Consider the following 17754-nt stretch of genomic DNA (forward strand, 5'->3'; position numbering starts at 1 on the left):
ACACTCCTGACATACTGAGCTTTTAATTTGATGAAATGCAAGGTTCCCTTGGCCGTGGCCCTAGTTACTTACTGTAGTGGGCAAATAATATCGTACCTTTAAGTATTTTTATCTAATATTTCAAAATTCGAGATATTGATATGAAGGTCAATATCTCGGTATATTTCGTTATTATTTCAAATATTTGTAGGTATTGAGCGGAAAAAAGGAGGAAGACAATGGACACGTGTCAGGAGTTGATTGGGCCAAAGCTAATTGAGGACACTATATAAAAACTGGATGAAGTGAAAGAAAGATTTTTTTTCATTCGATCATTCCCACAAAAATTATCAGAAACAGGAGAGAGAAAGAGAGAATCAGAGTGATTGTAAAACATTTATGATTGTTCAATAAAAAAACTTCATTTACTTTATATATGATCTATAACTTCATTCAATTTCATTCAAATCATTCTTAAATCTTCATGATCTTATAACAATTAAGAAAGATTGTTCTTAGACATTACATTAGCGCCGTCTGTGCATCGAGAACAAGAAAATTGTGAAGTTTTCTTCTTCTTTGATTTTGAATTCGTAGTTTTGTTCTGAATTTTGAGTGAAAGAAGAGTTAATATATAGTGAATTGAGGAGTGAATCATAATGGCTCCAAAGAAGAGAGAAAATAGTAAGCGAGTGGATAATGATAATCAATCGCAAACAAGGAATACAAGAGCTTCAGTAAGTAAGCGATATCAGGAGGAAAACGTTGAGGTATGGTAGAAATTTCACTTCAATAAGTCTTGAAGCGGTTGAAGGAAGTGGAAAAACAGAATGCTATATTACTTAAGGAGAATCAGGAAATGAAGAATGCAAGTCCAAGTCAGGTTTTAAAGGATCTCCACGAGGAAGAGGAGGAGGCTTGTAGTTCAAAGTCAATAAGTCATTTTACAGAAAAGGCATCGACAAGAAACTAAATGAAAGAATTGCAGAAGAATCGCCGATACCTATAATTCCGATACCACAACCCATCACCAAAGAGATGATACAAGAGATGATGCAGAAGCAGTTGGGAAACTAGCTTCTCTATAAAACTTCAGCATCGATACGAAGATTGGCAGATGATGCCAGCAGAAATCCGATACATCAAAGTGTCGAGATGATGCCCATTCCACCTAAGTTCAAAATTCCTAAATATACTCAATATGATGGGACGTCAAATCCGATGGATCATCTATTTGGATATCGACACCAGTTTTTGATATCCAAGGAACAACCTATCTAGATTCATTACTGTGCAAGTCTTTCTCTTCAAGTCTGAAGGGGAAGGCGTTGAAGTGGTTTTGTTCTCTATAGGAGGGGTCAATATCATGTTTTAGGGAGATTGAGGAAAAGTTTTTGACCAATTACGGGCATCAGCGAGTAAAACAAAAGCAAGTGTCGGTTTTGTTCCAACTCCAGCAAGGGAAGAAGGAATCGCTTAAAACTTTTTTTATCGTGTTTCAAGGCAGAGGTGTAGCTCGTAGAGCATTTAGATGAATCAGAAATGACAGCAGTGATGACATTTCAAACAAGGCTTATTCCAGGTTCCGATATGCACAAGTATATGTTTCATAAGGATATTAAAACTCTGAGAGAGTTGCATGATAAAACTGAGAAAGATGTGCAAGTTGAAGAATGTATTCTAGCAGCATTGGTTCAACCAGTGTTGCAAGTGTCAGAATCAAATAAGTCTACCAAGGAGGATAACTATAACAAATCCGATAAAGGAAATCAGCTGATCCTTATCCGAAATCAGAAAATCAACCTTCACAGAAAAAGTGGTTTGAAAGATCACTGAAAGAGGAATTAGATCCAAGTAATTATATTGCAATTAATACTACAGTAGAAGACATTTTAAGGAGGGTGGGGAAAGAACCTTATTTCCAGCATCCAACTTACAAGCTTCGAAAAATAGCAGATAAACCTTTCTGTAATTTCCATAAGGTCAAGAATCATGAGACAAATAAGTGTCTGCAATTGCTTAGAGAAGTGGACAGATTAATGCGAGATGGTAAGCTTCAGGAGTTCAGAGCTGATGCTAGACCGGATACATCTATGGTGAATGATAAGCCCTTAGGGGTAATCAACATGATATATAAAGGGGTTATCTCACAAAAAAAGATCATAAGGGATAAGATCCGTATGGTAAGATATCGACAGTCAAAGAGGTACTAGAAGTGAACATGGAGCCGATACCAGTGAACCCCGCATTAGTATCGGCAAGCATACCTGGAGCTATTATGTTTGTGGCTGATGATCTATCAAAGGTAATGTTACCTCATGATAATGCTTTATTGATTACATTAAGGATATCAGGATATGATGTGTAAAAAGTACTGGTTGATTGTGGAAGTTCAGTGAATATTCTTTTTTGGAAAACATATACGGGTATCGGATTTGATGAGTCGCATCTGAAAGAACCTCAATTTAATTTGTTTGGGTTCAATGGAACTTCTACTAGGCCAACTAGGGAAATTAAATTGCCAGTAAGAGCAGGTCCACAGAAAATTATGACTAAATTCATAGTCATCAAGCATCATTCAGATCATAATCCTATCTTGGGACGAAAGTGGATACATGCTATGAGAGCAGTTCCGAGTACTTTCTACCAAGTTATCATATTTCCGACTGCGTATGAGCCACATGAGATAAGAGGTGATTAGTCAAAATCCGATAAATACAATTTTGTTACTGTCAAGGGTATGATGAAAGAGAAAAAAAAAGTAGACACTGGGGGCGTCTCGGAAGACACCAGATAGCAATTAGCAAAAATTTCATCTCCAAAGTCCGATACCAAGAAATATCAGGAGGATATTAGGTTTACATCGGAGATGAAAACAGAGGTGGAAATGGTTCCGAGCAAGACAATGGAAGAAGTACAGAAAGTAAATATCGGTCAGAATAATGAAAGTTGCTTTACTTTTATTGGTACAGAGATGAGTTCAAAAATCAGGCAAGAGTTGATAGAATTCCTAAAGACTAATAAAGATGTATTTTCTTGGTCGATGGCTGATCTTCCAAGTATCGATTCTCTTATATGTTCTCATAAGCTGAATATGCGAGAATGAGCAATTCCAGTGCATCAGAAATATAGGAGGGCCAAACCAATATATGAGAACGCGGTACAAGAGGAAATTCAGAAGATGTTGAAATGTATTCATAAGGGAAATCGATAATTCTAAATGGGTAGCAAACATTGTTGTTGTCTCAAAGAAGAATGGCAAGGTTAGAATATGTGTGGATTTTACAGATGTTAACGAGGAATGTCCCAAAGATTACTATCCGATGCCAAGGATTGATGAGTTGGTCGACCGAACAGCTGGTTTTGAGTTGTTAAATTTTTGCGATGGTCTTTCAGGATATTTTCAAGTTATAATGGCAGTATTAGACCAACTAAAAACAGCGTTCATTGTAGAAGGAGGTCTTTACTGTTTCATCAGAATGCCATTTGGTCTAAAAAATGCAGGAGCAACTATCAGAGGTTGGTAGAGAAGATGTTCAGAAATTTGATCAAGCATATTGTGGAAGTATATATCGATGATATGGTGATAAAATCAAAGAAGGCAGAGGATCATGTTAAAGACCTCGATACGGTGTTCTGAATATTCAGACAATTCAACATGAAGCTCAACCCAAAGAAGTGTACTTTCGAAGTAAGTTCAAGGAAATTCCTGAGATATATAGTCACAATAAGAGGTATTGATGTGAATCCATATCAGATTCGAGCTTTTCAGCAAATGCCTTCTCCGAATACTAGGAAGTAGATACAAAAATTAACATGAAGAGTTGCAGCTTCCGACCGACGTGTGTAGGCACACGTGCACTAAGATTTTCTAGAGCTCCCACCACCCAAGACCCCCCAAACCAAGGCGGCCTTGTGTTCCTTATATTTCTCTACACTATTCCTCCATAAGGACACAAAGCAATATAAACTTAAGATACTTAAGTTTAGTAACCAATGTGGGATTAAAGCCCCCGACATCTACATTAGAAAGTAGAAGAGACATAAGGTCATGGGTTCAAACCCATGAGGACACAATTTCATTCAAGTTTCCAACAAACCCTTAATGATTGTTCAATAAAAAAAACTTCAAACCCATGAGGACACAATTTCATTCAAGTTTCCAACAAACCCTTAATGATTGTTCAATAAAAAAACTTCATTTATTTCATATCCGATCTACAATTTCATTCAATTTCATTCAAATAATTCTTAAATCTTCATGATCTTAGAGCAATTAAGAAAGATTGTTCTTAGACATCACACTTACCATAGAACAAAATATTGTATAGGACATCTGTAATTCAGTATAATGAAAAACCAAAACTTTAGAAAATTTTGGCACATAAAGCCTGATACCCCGAACAACCAATATATATTGCCTTATTTCGTGATATCCCGCCGCCCATCTTGTACAAATAACAAGTACAGTAGTACTTGTATGTTGCTATGATGTTCAGCACCTCTGTTTTACTTTTACATCATGTCCTTCCTGAAAGAAGATTGTCCGTTTCACCTCTCACCCTTCGAACTGACCAAATCCCTCCATAACTATTACAACAATTAGGGGGAAGTTTTTGTTCTTCTGGATTCTCAAGCCGCAAATAAGCTTTGTAATTTTGAATGCAACGACTTTGTTTCTTCTCCATTTCTATAACTATTAAGCAATCAATTTGGTACTGAAGGAATGAATATAAGGTTCTAGCACGCACATAGCCCCTTCAGTTTCCATTCTACCGGCACTATAGCACTGGATCAAACTTAGTAGATGCTTCTTATTTCAAAGACACAAAGATTGATTCAGCGGCAGAAGATGCTCTCGATGACTGGGGGGATGTATCAAATTCATGAAGCATAGATTCACGCGATAGAATCTGCTATTTTGGTAGCATTAGATGTAATAATTGGATGTTATAGTTTGTCTTTGGTTATATTTTGCAATGGTGGCTCCAATGTTCAGTCCAAATCAAATTGGATTCTTTGGATGGTTTAAAATGTATCCAAATATTTGTATATTAGTCCAAATCAAACTAGTTTTACAATACCCACACACCATCTTTTTTAAAACAACTGAAAGGAACATAGTACATAGGTAGTACATAGGGTCACATTCCAAATGTGGCCAAATATCGCCCTTACAGGGAGCTTATTTCAACTTATTTCCATAGAGCTACATATAAGTTCTTCACAAACAAATTCAAACAGCTCACATATGTGAAAGCACCATGTATCTTTCACTAAGCAAAGAGTTCTGGCATCTATGCCTTGTGAGCGTAAGCGTCCATCTTCAAATTCAGGTTATGAAACAGGTCCAAATACATATGCGGATCTGGGACTTCACCATGGTGTTTTTCAAACTCGATAATCCATTTCACCAAGCTCCCCTCGCCCTTTGGAAAAACTTGAACCGTGACCTGGATATGTTTGAAACGACTGTGGACTGAACCTTCCTCTACGAACAGAACTAATGTCATTGTCTTGTCGTCTTGTTTTGTTGTCCGGCATTTTACAACCTCTTCCTCTGTAGTACCTGTGTTCATCGATTATCATGGATGGTGAAACTGTAACTTGACTATCTATAAAATAAAATTGTGAACAGAGTATGAAAACGTTGACAAAGATATAGCTATTGGCATTTCGGGGAAAGTAAAGGCAAAAATACTTACCTAAACTTTCATATACTCGTGGTACAAAACATAAAAGTAAAGCTATGTAGAGACTCATTTCTCAAGAGAATTTTTTTAAACCATATTCTTTCACGCTATGATAAATTGCGCATTCCCGCTAAAAAAAAGTGTTGTTGTTTTAATTATTGGTGGAATTTTTCATACATTTGTGCATATGTTTTATACATGTAACATTTTTTTTTGAATATCTTTCGCATGATCAATTTGTTACCTGGGAGGATATATTTCCAAAGCCTAACAGAACCCTCACTCACTCCATCTCCTTCAATTATTTGAGCATCAGTGTATCCCTCTGGGTAGATGGTAGGGAGATGGAGCAGACTATACTTAATCATCTCAAAGTACTTATGTGGCTTGCATTTGACTTCACTATCAGCTTCAATCTGACAAATTCCAGCCATTTTAATTTATTTGTACAAGAAGGTGGTATTATTGGTGATAATGCAAGAGAGCTGAGAATGGTGGCGTATGGCAGATAGCCCGATACCGTCCCATTGATAAGCCTACTACTTATAGGACATACCATGTCGTGATTCACATGGAACAACTACAGCAACCTGATCCAGCAATTATTGATGATTTAGTTTTCTATATAACATCCGATCCACCATGAACATGACCCCTTATTACTGTACATATTTTTCTTAATTCTGTATAGTGAGAAAAAAAAAAATGCAGTTTAGCAGTTTTGCACCCAAAACTAGCTTCACTTGCAAAACACAACTAATTAATATGCTGGGACTCCTAATTAATATGATACCTACCGAGTCCGAATTTGTTCACCAGCGCTAATTGGAGCCCATGTGTATTAATAAAACTCCCCCATTTTCTTTTTTCTGTTTTTAGAGAAACTAATCAAAAATATATATCCAAAAAACCAATAAGGGAATAATGATTTCGTCCAAGATTTTTGTCTCCAAAATATTGGTGTACTCTCTCCCAACTTACGTTCTCTCCCTCCATCCCTTTCTTGTTCACTCTAAAATGAAAAAAACTTAAAATGAACGTCATGGTAAGTTCTTGCATCTTCTTTTGATCTTTTATTCCGCTGGGTGAGCACTGGAGGTTTGTGCCATCCTCGGAAAGAATAGAGTTATGGATTTCAAATGAAGAGCTTATCTGCTTATGGAGTTATGGGTGGAGTACGTGGATATAATTTTGATGACACATAAGTTAACATGACCTTACGATGCATTTCAAGTGAAGGAGAACAAATTCTAGGTGCTTTATGATCAACAGGAATAATGCAATACCGAACCTTAGAAGGCTATGAAGCAGATCAACAACAGATTTCCTTGGGTTCAGTATGACTTTTACGGTTTTACTATACCTTAATGGAGACACGTACTGACGTACAATTGATCTATTTTGCAGAGCTTTCTATTAATTTTAGTTCTCCATTAGACTTAAAATTAGGTATCATTACATGAAGAACTCATGTACACCAAGTCACCAACCTTAGCATAAACCTTCTCACAAATAAAGAAACAGTAAGAAAGATATAGGTCGTTGTCTGTCATCTTTTACTATTTGGTCATGGTTACACTATGGCCGTCCCATTTTAGCTTTTATTGACATTTCACAATCTAATTCAATTAATAAAATAGGTAACTGGCAACAAAACAAGAAACAACATCTAACTACACCAAAAGAAATGACCACAAATTCTGTATGCACTAGCGGCAATCCGGCTTCATAGACTCAATAGCTAACTGTTCATCTGGTATGTTGTCTAGTTTCGAAAAAATGGCCGATTACATAATTGTACTATATATTTTCACAATCAGCTCTTCAAAGGTCATTGTATTAGTTTAAAAACTATGAATAGCATCTAAACATGCATCGTCATTGCCTTTTGTGTTTGAACCAATAATCCAAAAGTCAATAATCTAGGAGTTAATTAGCACTTGCACTGGACCAAGTGCTTTGCTGAGGAAAATTGTCATTGCCCTTTGTGTTTGAACTAAAGCATGTTTAAGTGAAGCAAGTATACGTAAGTGACCATCAATGCTTCATGAAAGTTGATACAGGAAGAGCTTTAGAAAGGGATTAAGCTCCTAAAATAGGTTTTGCACCTGCAGCAACTGCCTACGACTGATTTGTTGGGTATTAACCTCTTTTTATATGAATTGTCAGCGTTCAATATTTGTTTTTATAAATTGATTCAATGAACACAGAATAGTGGAGAAGAAGAGGAGAAGAGGGATGGAGGGAGAGAATGGATGTCGGAGGGAAATGGAGAGAAAATCTTGGAGGAAATGGTTATTTCCTTACTAGTTTTTTGGATATATTTTTAGTTAGTTTCTCTAAAATAGAAAAAAGAAAAAAAAAAATGGGAATTTTAGTAATACACGTGGGCTCCTACTAGCGCTGGTAGATTTCACCAGCAAATATGCTGGTGAACAAATTCGGACTCGATACCTACCTCACTGGGACTCCTAATTAATAGCTTCACTTGCAAAACTAACTTCCTACCTCACTGGGGACTCCTAATTAATATGCTAAAAACTAGCTCCTTAAGAGCAAGTCCAATGGGGTGCTATATGGGTCGCCAAATGGCCATATAGTACCCCAAACACCAAAATGTCATTCCAATGGGCTGCTAGAAAGGTCTTAAATATGGCTGCTGTGATAAACCCAACTAAATTTGTGGCCTTGTCTAGCAACTACCATAATTATGTTCTAGGAGACGGACGTATGTTAAATTTCAATAGACGGCACACTTTCTGCCGTCTGTGCTTTAACTTTCAATCTAAGTTACGAAAATATTAGACAGACGACATATTTTCTGCCGTCTGTATCAATTTGGCACTCCAACTTTAAAACCCCATTGGAACTACTTTTCGGTTTTCACATGCCAAATTTGACTTGCCTAGCTAAACCTGCCAAAAAAGGTTAGGTGGCCCCTTTTAGCATCTCTATTTAGCAACTCTCCATTGGACTTGCTCTAACCAACTTCGTTCTACTCATTTTTTATTTTTTCTTTCTTAAAATAAGAAAATAGTTGGTTGGTTAAAATTTTCAAACCTTGCCAAAGAAAAATATAAAGATTGTTATTTTATACTAGGAGAGTCATATAGTTGTTAGCTGGTTAGGTTAAGGAGATAAAGTGGAGAAGAAGAAGGATGGATGTACAAGAAGAAGGTAGGGTTTTTAAGTTAATGTTCTCTACCCACCAATTCATATATTTATACTAAACTTATCTTAGGTGATAAGTTTCCCTTATACACCAAAATAGAAACTATTAAAGACGTGTCCACACTTAGAACATTGTGGGACTTTACATATATACTTCAACACCCCCTTTCAAGCTGGAGCATAGATATCGCTCATGCCCAGTTTGTTACCAATATAATTCAAAACTGGACGAACCACTGATTTGGTGAAGATATCAACTAACTGATCTTGAAACGCCACATAAGGTGTACTTATCTCTTTTGTTTCAACCTTATGTCGGACATAATGACAATCTACCTCTATGTGCTTAATTCGCTCATGAAATACTGGATTAGAGGCGATATGAATGGCTGCCTGATTATCACAATGAAGTGGGAACGGTAGCTATACCTCAAAACCTAACTCATGTAGTAGATTACGAATCCACATTAACTCACCAGTCCCCTGAGCATAGCTCTATACTCAGCCTCTGCACTAGACTTTGACACAACTATTTGCTTTTTACTCTTCCACGTCACCAAATTTCCACAAAGGAAGGTAAAGTACCCAATGGTGGATCGTCTATCTTAGACTGATTCTGCATAATCAGCACCTGAATATCCAACAACATCAAAATTTCCATTAGAACGATATACCAATCCACGACCAGGAGAACCTTTCAAATACAGCACAATACGAATAACTGCCTGGTAGTGAGGAATCCGTGGTGCATGCATATACTGAGATACTACACTAACGACAAACGAGATATCTGGGCGAATGATAGTAGCATATATCAGCTTTCCCACCAGTCTACGGTACCCCTCAATGTCGGCATACAACTCTCCAACATCTGACTGGAGTTTGTTGTTTGAATCCATAGGAGTCACTGCTGGGCGAGCTCCTAAATTACCTGTCTCACTGAGCAGGTCTAATACATACTTTCTTTGTGAGAGATGAATTTCACCAGGGTACCTTGTAACTTCAAACCCTAAGAAATACTTCAGTTCTCCTAGATCTTTGGTCTGGAATTGTCTTGCAAGATTGACTTTAAGTTGAGCAATACCCTATTTGTCAGACCCTGTGGCAATGATATCATCAACATGCACAACTAAGATAATGATTCCTTGCTGGGTCTTTCGGTAAAACACGGAATGATCATATTCACACCTAGTCATTCCATTAGCCATCAAAACCTGACTAAACTTTGCAAACCAAGCTCTAGGAGACTGCTTGAGCCTATAAAGAGACTTCTTTAATCGACAGACTTTCCCCCCTTGAGCAACAAAACTAGGAGGTTGTACCATATAGATTTCCTCTAGGAGATCTCCATGTAAAAAGGCATTCTTCACATCCAATTGAAACAGAGGCCAGTGATGATGAATAACAATAGAAATAACAATACGCAAAAAGGCTAACTTTGCAACAGGAGAAAACATCTCGGAGTAATCAATACCATAAGTTTGGATAAATCCTTTTGCAACAAGGCGAGCCTTTAAACGAGAAATAGTATCATCCGAATTATGCCTAACAGTGAAAACCTACTTATAAGCAACTGCTTACTTCCCAGAAGGAAGATCTGTAAGGACCCAAGTGTCATTAGAATACAAGGCACTCAACTCCTCGTCCATTGCTTGCATCCAGCCAGGATGGGATAGAGCATCCCTATAGTCAGAAGGGACAGAGATAGACAACAAGGACGTAGCAAAAGACTTGACAAATGGTGGTAAATGATCAGTGGAAACATACTAAGAAATAGAATACTAGGCATACTTACTAGGAAGACGCATACTGGCAGGTGGACGTTCAAGTTTCCGTAGGGTAATAGGAACATCGAGGTCAGACGGAATGGCAATAGGATCCACACATAGTGGGAAGAGGTGAGGGCAGTAGAGCAGTGGAACTGTCAGCCTCAAGCTCGCGAACATCAGCTGCAGGCAAGGGGTGCTCACACGCTCCTGTAAGGGCATCTATATGGCGTGCACGCGTTCCGTCTGCTGCCTCTCCATCATCAGTAGTGGTAACATGATCATTAGCTCCCTCATTAACACCAATAGTCATAGGAAGATCAACAACACCAAATGGCAGAACACAATCCTCAAATGGTTCAGAGGACACATTCCCTTCTGAAGAGTAAAATGGGACATCTTAAAAAAAAGTAACATCAGCACAGACAAAGGATTTGCGCAGATGAGGACTATAACACTTGTACCATTTCTGTGTATGTGAATACCCAAGGAAAACACATTTAATAGCACGAGAGTCCAATTTATCATGACTCGGTTGAAGATTATGAAGAAAGCAGACACAACCAAAAATACGAGGGGGAAGATGGAAAGAAGGTTGAATAGGGAAAAGAACATAGTATGGTGTTTTTCCACCTAACACTGAAGAGGGCATATGATTAATCAAGTATGTGGCAGTAAGGACTGTCTCTGCCCAATAAAACTTTAGGAGATTTGTTTGAAACATTAAGCATCGGGCAACTACAAGAATGGGTCTGTTCTTTCTTTCAGCAACCCCATTTTGTTGAGGTGTATCCACACATGAGGTTTGATGTGTAATGCCATGGTCATCTAAAAAACACTTGAATATGGCAGAGGTATAATCTTTGGTATTATCAGTTCGAAAAATATGCATGTGTGCAGAATAACGATTAGTAATCTCAACATAGATTTTTTGGATGACAGAGAATACTTGAGAACGATTTTCCATAATATATACCCAACAAACACGAGAGAAATCATCGATAAATGTAATAAAGTACTTGGCTCCAAAAAGGCCAGTGGTTCTACAATGACCCCAGACATCTAAATGAACTAACTGAAAAGGAACACTAGAACACTTATTTAACCTATTTTTGTAAGTAGCACAACGATGTTTAGCTAACTCACAAGCCTCACAACTTAAAGACTGAATACTAGAAGAAATACTGGGAACTAAACTTCGCAAACTAGCCAGAGGAAGATGACCAAGACGTCTATGCCACTGAACAGGGGAGACTAAGACTGTGAGAGCCTACTTCTGGTGAGAGTGCCCATAACCATCTTGAAAGTAATAGATGCTGCCGTGCTCATACCCCCCACCAACTAATGTCTTTGTCTGTAGATCCTGAAACACAACATGAGTGGAAGAAAACAAGACATTACAATGAAGAGATTGGGTGAGACGATGAACAGACAATAGATTAAAAGGGAAATTTTAAATAAGCAAGATAGAGACAAGTGACACATAACGAGTTAAGTGAATAGTACCCCGACCAAGAATACTAGCCTTATCCCCATTTGCTAATATGACATATGATGGTGTGTGAGTATACTCAAGATTAGAAAACAACTGGGGATTACCTGTCATATGATCAGAAGCTCCTGAGTCAATGACCCAAGAGTTGTTACTACTTGTATGAAGACATGTTTTACCTGAATCGGTTAGGGTTGCAGTGGGTTGGTTGGATGGACTCGATGAACTGTCTGGAATAGCTTGTATCCGCTTCATCAGGGCTGCAAGGTCTTCTTGAACTTGTTGAAAGTTAGCCATTTTCTGATCAACTACTGTGGCATTGTTAGCTTTGTGCAAAGGTAGGCGTCCTGTTATATCCCAACAAAAATCAAAACTATGATTTGTGCACCCACAATGCTCACAAGGATCAAAACCTCCCATACCACGACCACAACCACTCCCTTGGTTACGACCACCTCCACGTCCACGACTGGCTCTACCCTCTCTACCTTTATTACCACGACCAGAGGAGGGGTTGTTATAATTATTGCTGCTTGGAGGGATCAATAAAGCCGCACTTTCATTGTGCCTTGGAGGAGGTGCAGTAATACAAGAAAGACAATAATAGGCTTCAGACAGAGTAGGGAGCTTAGATTCAGCTTGAACTTGAGCTTTCACATTAGCAAACTCGGGATGTAGCCCAGATAGGAATTTTGAGACTTAAAATTCCTCTCTTTGTTTCTTCAACTGATTTATGTCTGTAATAAATGGCTGATAAATATTCATTTCTTCCCACTTGCTACGAAGAGAATTATAATACTCAGAGATAGACATATCGCCTTAAGTTAGATCAAAGATGTTCTCATACAACTGAAAGATACGTGAAGTATTTTGAGATTGAGAGTCTAATTCTTGTAGATTCCCAAATCTCCTTAGAGGTTTTGAAAAACCGCACAATATTACAAACATCCTTCTCCATAATATTTCACAGAAAATTCTTAACCAAGGCGTCATCTTTCGTTTAGGTTGTCTTTACTTTATCATCTGAGATTGAGAGTCTGATTCTTGTAGATTCCCAAATCTCCTTAGAGGTTTTGAAAAACCACACAGTATTACAAACATCCTTCTCCATAATATTTCACAGAAAATTCTTAACCAAGGCGTCATCTTTCGTCTAGGTTGTCTTTACTTTATCATTTGGAGGATCTGTCAGATGACTTTCCTTACCTTTTCCAGTAAGATAAAAAGTAATTGCTTTTGCCTATTGAAGGTAATTGGTAATACCCTCCAATTTGACAGAAGTCATACCAACAGAGAAAACAGACGTATTACCGAATTCATCGGATTTTGGAACAACTTCAGTCATTGTAAAGATAAGAAAAACTCACTGTATGGAAATGAAGATAGATTGTAAGATACATGCCCAGAGTGCGTGTGCACCTCAAAGAATCCTTAAACTGAGCGCGTGCGCGCCTGCCATAAGAAACTACGAGATACAGGCCCAGAGCGCGTGCACGCCTTGAAGAAGCTTGAAACCGAGGCGTGTGCGCCTGCACTTAGAAACTGAGAGATACAAAGGGATGGCGATACCACGCCTTCCCCCTCTGAAAACCTAACATACTCCTCTTTATCAATACTGAGAGATTGCAGAAGCGAAACAAATACTAAGACGACAATTAATACTAAAACTGGAACCTTGAAACTACGGATCTCTCTTTTAGCATTCTCTAAACAGAGTCAGCTCTGATACCATGTTATTTTATACTATGAGAGTCATATAGTTGTTAGCTGGTTAGGTTAAAGAGATAAAGTGGAGAAGAAGAAGGATGGAGGCACAAGAAAAAGGTAGGGTTTTTGAGTTAATGTTCTCTACCCACCAGTTCATATATTTATACTAAACTTATCTTAGATGATAAGTTTCCCTTGTACACCAAAATAGAAACTACTAAAGACGTGTCCACACTTATAACATTGTGGGACTTACATACTTCAACAAAGATGAAATGAGGGTGGATTTTATAATTAATTAAAATGTCGTTGTAACAAGATCAAGAAATATCTAGTGTAGGGGAGTTTTCGAGTATCCCCTGATCTTCCTCTGTGCCTTGTGATCTAGAAGCTATTACTTGGTAGAGAAAGGATGAGATAATTTTGAGTTCAGGGTTGAACCACCTGGCGGCTGCCTACGTATCTCCTTGTTTATTTAGGAGAATCAATCCCTCTTTTGCGTAGTTCCTAAGAGCGAAACCCTATGGTTTATATAGGAAGAGCTTTGAGAGTCCTAGGGTTAGGGCTGTCCTCACCACTTGTGAGTTATCTTCCATCTTTGGACTCTACCTTTCTATTAGGAATTCTCTCCTTATGAAAGTCTGAATCTAGACCATATCTTATTAGAGGTAGGTTTTCTTGTTGATCATAATGTCCCATCATACATGGGAAGATTATATCTAAAAGGTAACTCTTAAAGATATGCCATCACGATTCCTTCTTTATCATCAAAGATCACCCTTTTCAGTTTCCTTATGTTCAGGAACTGTCCATATCAGTTCCTAATGACTTGGAGAACTGTTATGCTTAGAGGCAGTCAATCACGTGCCTGACACATGCCTACTAAACAATCGTGCTAAACACAAGATCACTTATTCGTAAAACTGATCCGATGGTCCTTGTCTCATTCTAGACATCTATAGTCCTGGTTATTTCTCATACACGTTTCATCTATCCAATGACGGGAAATCCCCCTTACAGATGCCCCCTCTCGTGCCATGTAGCATGTGGGCGCTTGAAGCGACACTAGTTTTGGCGTGAGAATCTTTTTGCTAAACAGTTGTTGGAACTGCTTACGTACTCAACTAATTAAGGCTATGAAAAGATGGCTCAAACAAACACGCCGTTTCCCGAAAAAGGTAATGATGGCAGTTCCATCCCGAAAAGACGCAATGCTTGGGCTAATCGTAACCGTCCATCTTATCTATATATAAAGGATCTGGTAAGAGAACCCTCATTATCTCTTCTGCTACTTTTTTCCTGTATACTGAACCCTTTGATCTCCCATTAGGGTTTAACCAAAACTCCAAACTTTCTTTCTTTTCCGATCATGAATCCCAACTGGTCACTTATAAACTTTGGGGATCTCTTTCCTTGAACTGATCCGAGAGAATTTTCACATCCTTGATGACATTGGTCTTGAATGGGGGAGGTTGTCTAACGAGTTGGCCTACAAGGAAGTAGCACTTGCAACAATCGGTCAACTTAGGGCTGGACTTACTCTTCCCCTCCACCCACTGTTAAGAAAGTGTCTGATCCACTTCAATCTTGCTCTTTGTCAAGCAGCACCCCTGTTCCACAGAACTGTCATGTCCTCTGCCATACTGGCCGAGAGGCATGGATTCCACCTAAATCGTTGGGCGTTTGGGTACTTTTACGAGGTCCGGCATATTTGAAACCAATCTTACTACTACCTCATGACTAGAGACAAGAAGTCTCCAATTATCTTTTTCGAGGGGAAGCAGAGTGATGAGGGTTGGGTTGATCACTACCTTTGTGTGTTGGGTGATGGGTGGGACATTTGTCCTTCTGATGCTGATGGTGATCTTGTGGGAATTCTTGTTCCCAGAAAACACACTTATTCTTCAACCAGTAAGTCTTTTTTCTCACGGATTTTGTAATCATTATAAGATTCTTTCGACTGAGTTTTTGCTATTATTCCTTAGATGACTCTTCCCTTTGGAATCAACTAACTGCAACTGATGCTGCTACGGTGGACTTCATCAAGAAGATCTCCAAGGAACAAAGGATGCCTTGGGTGATAGTTCCTGATCCCACTCATCTTTTTGAATATTTCAACATGCATGCTGAAGAATTGCTGCAACTTGCCCCCGGCTTTTCCCCTTTTGGGATAAACACTGCAAATTATGGGCGCACAGTACTCCCTCCTCCTGTAGATCAGGATGCTGGACTTGTTCCTCCTCCAGTTCAGGATGAATCCTTTTTGAATATTAGAAGAAGAGGAAACCATAAGGAGAAGAGTTCTGTGGCAACCTCCGGTGATGCTGCGACATCGGGCTCAGTTCAGGAGCCTGCTGTTAGTGATGAGTGTGTGATCACTAGCAGAAGAGGCCCTGAACTACCTCATGAACTGTTGGAAGCTAGTAATTTTAAAAGGGAAGTACGTGCATCCCACCGTTCAAGACCGGAGAGAGCTGATCCTGCTCTTGCTTCTGATGTTGCCCCATCTAGTAAGAAAATGAAATTTTGCCCTCTCACTGTGAATGAAGAAAAACTTTTCAAGGTTCCTATGAGTATTCCCCATTTTGGTAAGTCTTTTGAGAAAGTAGTTTTGTCCCTACCAGTTCCAAATCCTCCTATAGGTTCTGAACAAGCTGGTGACAATGTACCTTTGACTGTTAATCCTTCACTCCCTGTTAACCATAAGGGGAAGGGCATTGCCGAGACAACTGCTGTAACTATTGTTCTCCCTCCTCCTTGATTTGGTGAAAGGAGGAGGGTGAGTGATGACATTTCCTTCTCGCCACAATCTCCAGATTCCCCTGAAAGGGAGATGATCATGGAGATGAGGCGTTGGGGCCAAACTGATGAACTTCCTGTTACCAACAAACACTTTGTTAATGATGTTGATATTACGCTTGGAGTTCTAGAAGCTGTGCGACTTCCTGTTGACAAAGCTGAAGCCAATATGGCTGGGAGTCTGGATCTGTCCTTTCACCGATCTACCGTTTATCTTGCCAAGGTAAGACTTTCTTCTCTATTCAATGTTTTGTTTCTCTCATTGTGTTACTTACACATTCTATATCCTTTTTCAGTTAGTGAATAACTTTTTGGCCATGAAAAAACCAATCTTTGCGCCTCAGCCGACACAGCCACTAATGACATGGCTACTGGTGAGCTGATCTGGGCAAAAGAGGCTGCTGAGAAAAAAGCTGAGGAGCTGCAAATCCATGTGGACCATCTTTTGGCAAAAGAGAAGAAATCTGATATTGGCTTTAAGAACATAAGAGATATTACCTCCAACCTCCGCAACTCTCTGGATAAAGCCCAAAAAGGAGCTGCTGGTGCCACCTCCCGGAAAGTGAAGTTATTGGAACTGCGCTCCCACTTCACCACCCTGCAAGCAAAGCATGACCAAGTTCAAAGAGAACTTCACCGTAGGAATACCGAGATAAAAACCCTTGGCCAAGCTATTACCCATGCAAATGAAGTCATGTCAGGTTATGAGAGGGCTCTCAAAGAGAAGTGTCTACATTATGATAAGAAGGCTGGTGATCTCTTGGCAGAGACTTCTGAGTTCTATTCCAAAGTGGTGCAGTAGGTGAAGAAGAGGTCAACTAAAAATGTCATTCGTTTTCCTCTAAGAGTACTTGATGTTTCTGAAGAGTCCTTCAATGCAGCCAAACAAGTTAAGTTTGAGGCGGCTATTGAGGCTACTGGGTATGTTTCTCAGTTGGATGATCAAGGGCGGGTGACCAACCCTTTCATCTTATTTCCTGATCTGAACACCAGCATCTCAGCTATTCAGAATGAACTTATGCCTGATGCCTCCTCATCTTCTAAAGAAGACACCGATGATGACATGCCTCCCGTTCAGCTTCCTTTTTTGCCAGTTCCAGTTTCAGGTGAGTGTTATGTTCAGCCTTCAACCGTTCTAACTAATCCA

The 17754-nt window shown here is 38.9% G+C and overlaps 1 protein-coding gene across 1 annotated transcript; it reads right to left on the reverse strand.

Annotated features, from left to right (window-relative positions):
• Positions 1-5140: 5140 nt before the first annotated feature.
• Positions 5141-6191, reverse strand: LOC147479680 (major latex protein 146-like). Its single transcript, XM_086581305.1, has 2 exons — positions 5917-6191; positions 5141-5548 (listed from the first exon to the last, which is right to left on the reverse strand). Exons 1-2 carry the CDS (start codon positions 6104-6106, stop codon positions 5277-5279), a joined length of 462 nt encoding a protein of 153 aa, XP_086437431.1. The 5' UTR covers positions 6107-6191; the 3' UTR covers positions 5141-5276.
• Positions 6192-17754: the final 11563 nt, after the last annotated feature.

The sequence above is a fragment of the Coptis chinensis genome, chromosome 8 (assembly GCF_015680905.1).
Source record: "Coptis chinensis isolate HL-2020 chromosome 8, ASM1568090v1, whole genome shotgun sequence".
Classification (NCBI taxonomy): domain Eukaryota; kingdom Viridiplantae; phylum Streptophyta; class Magnoliopsida; order Ranunculales; family Ranunculaceae; genus Coptis; species Coptis chinensis.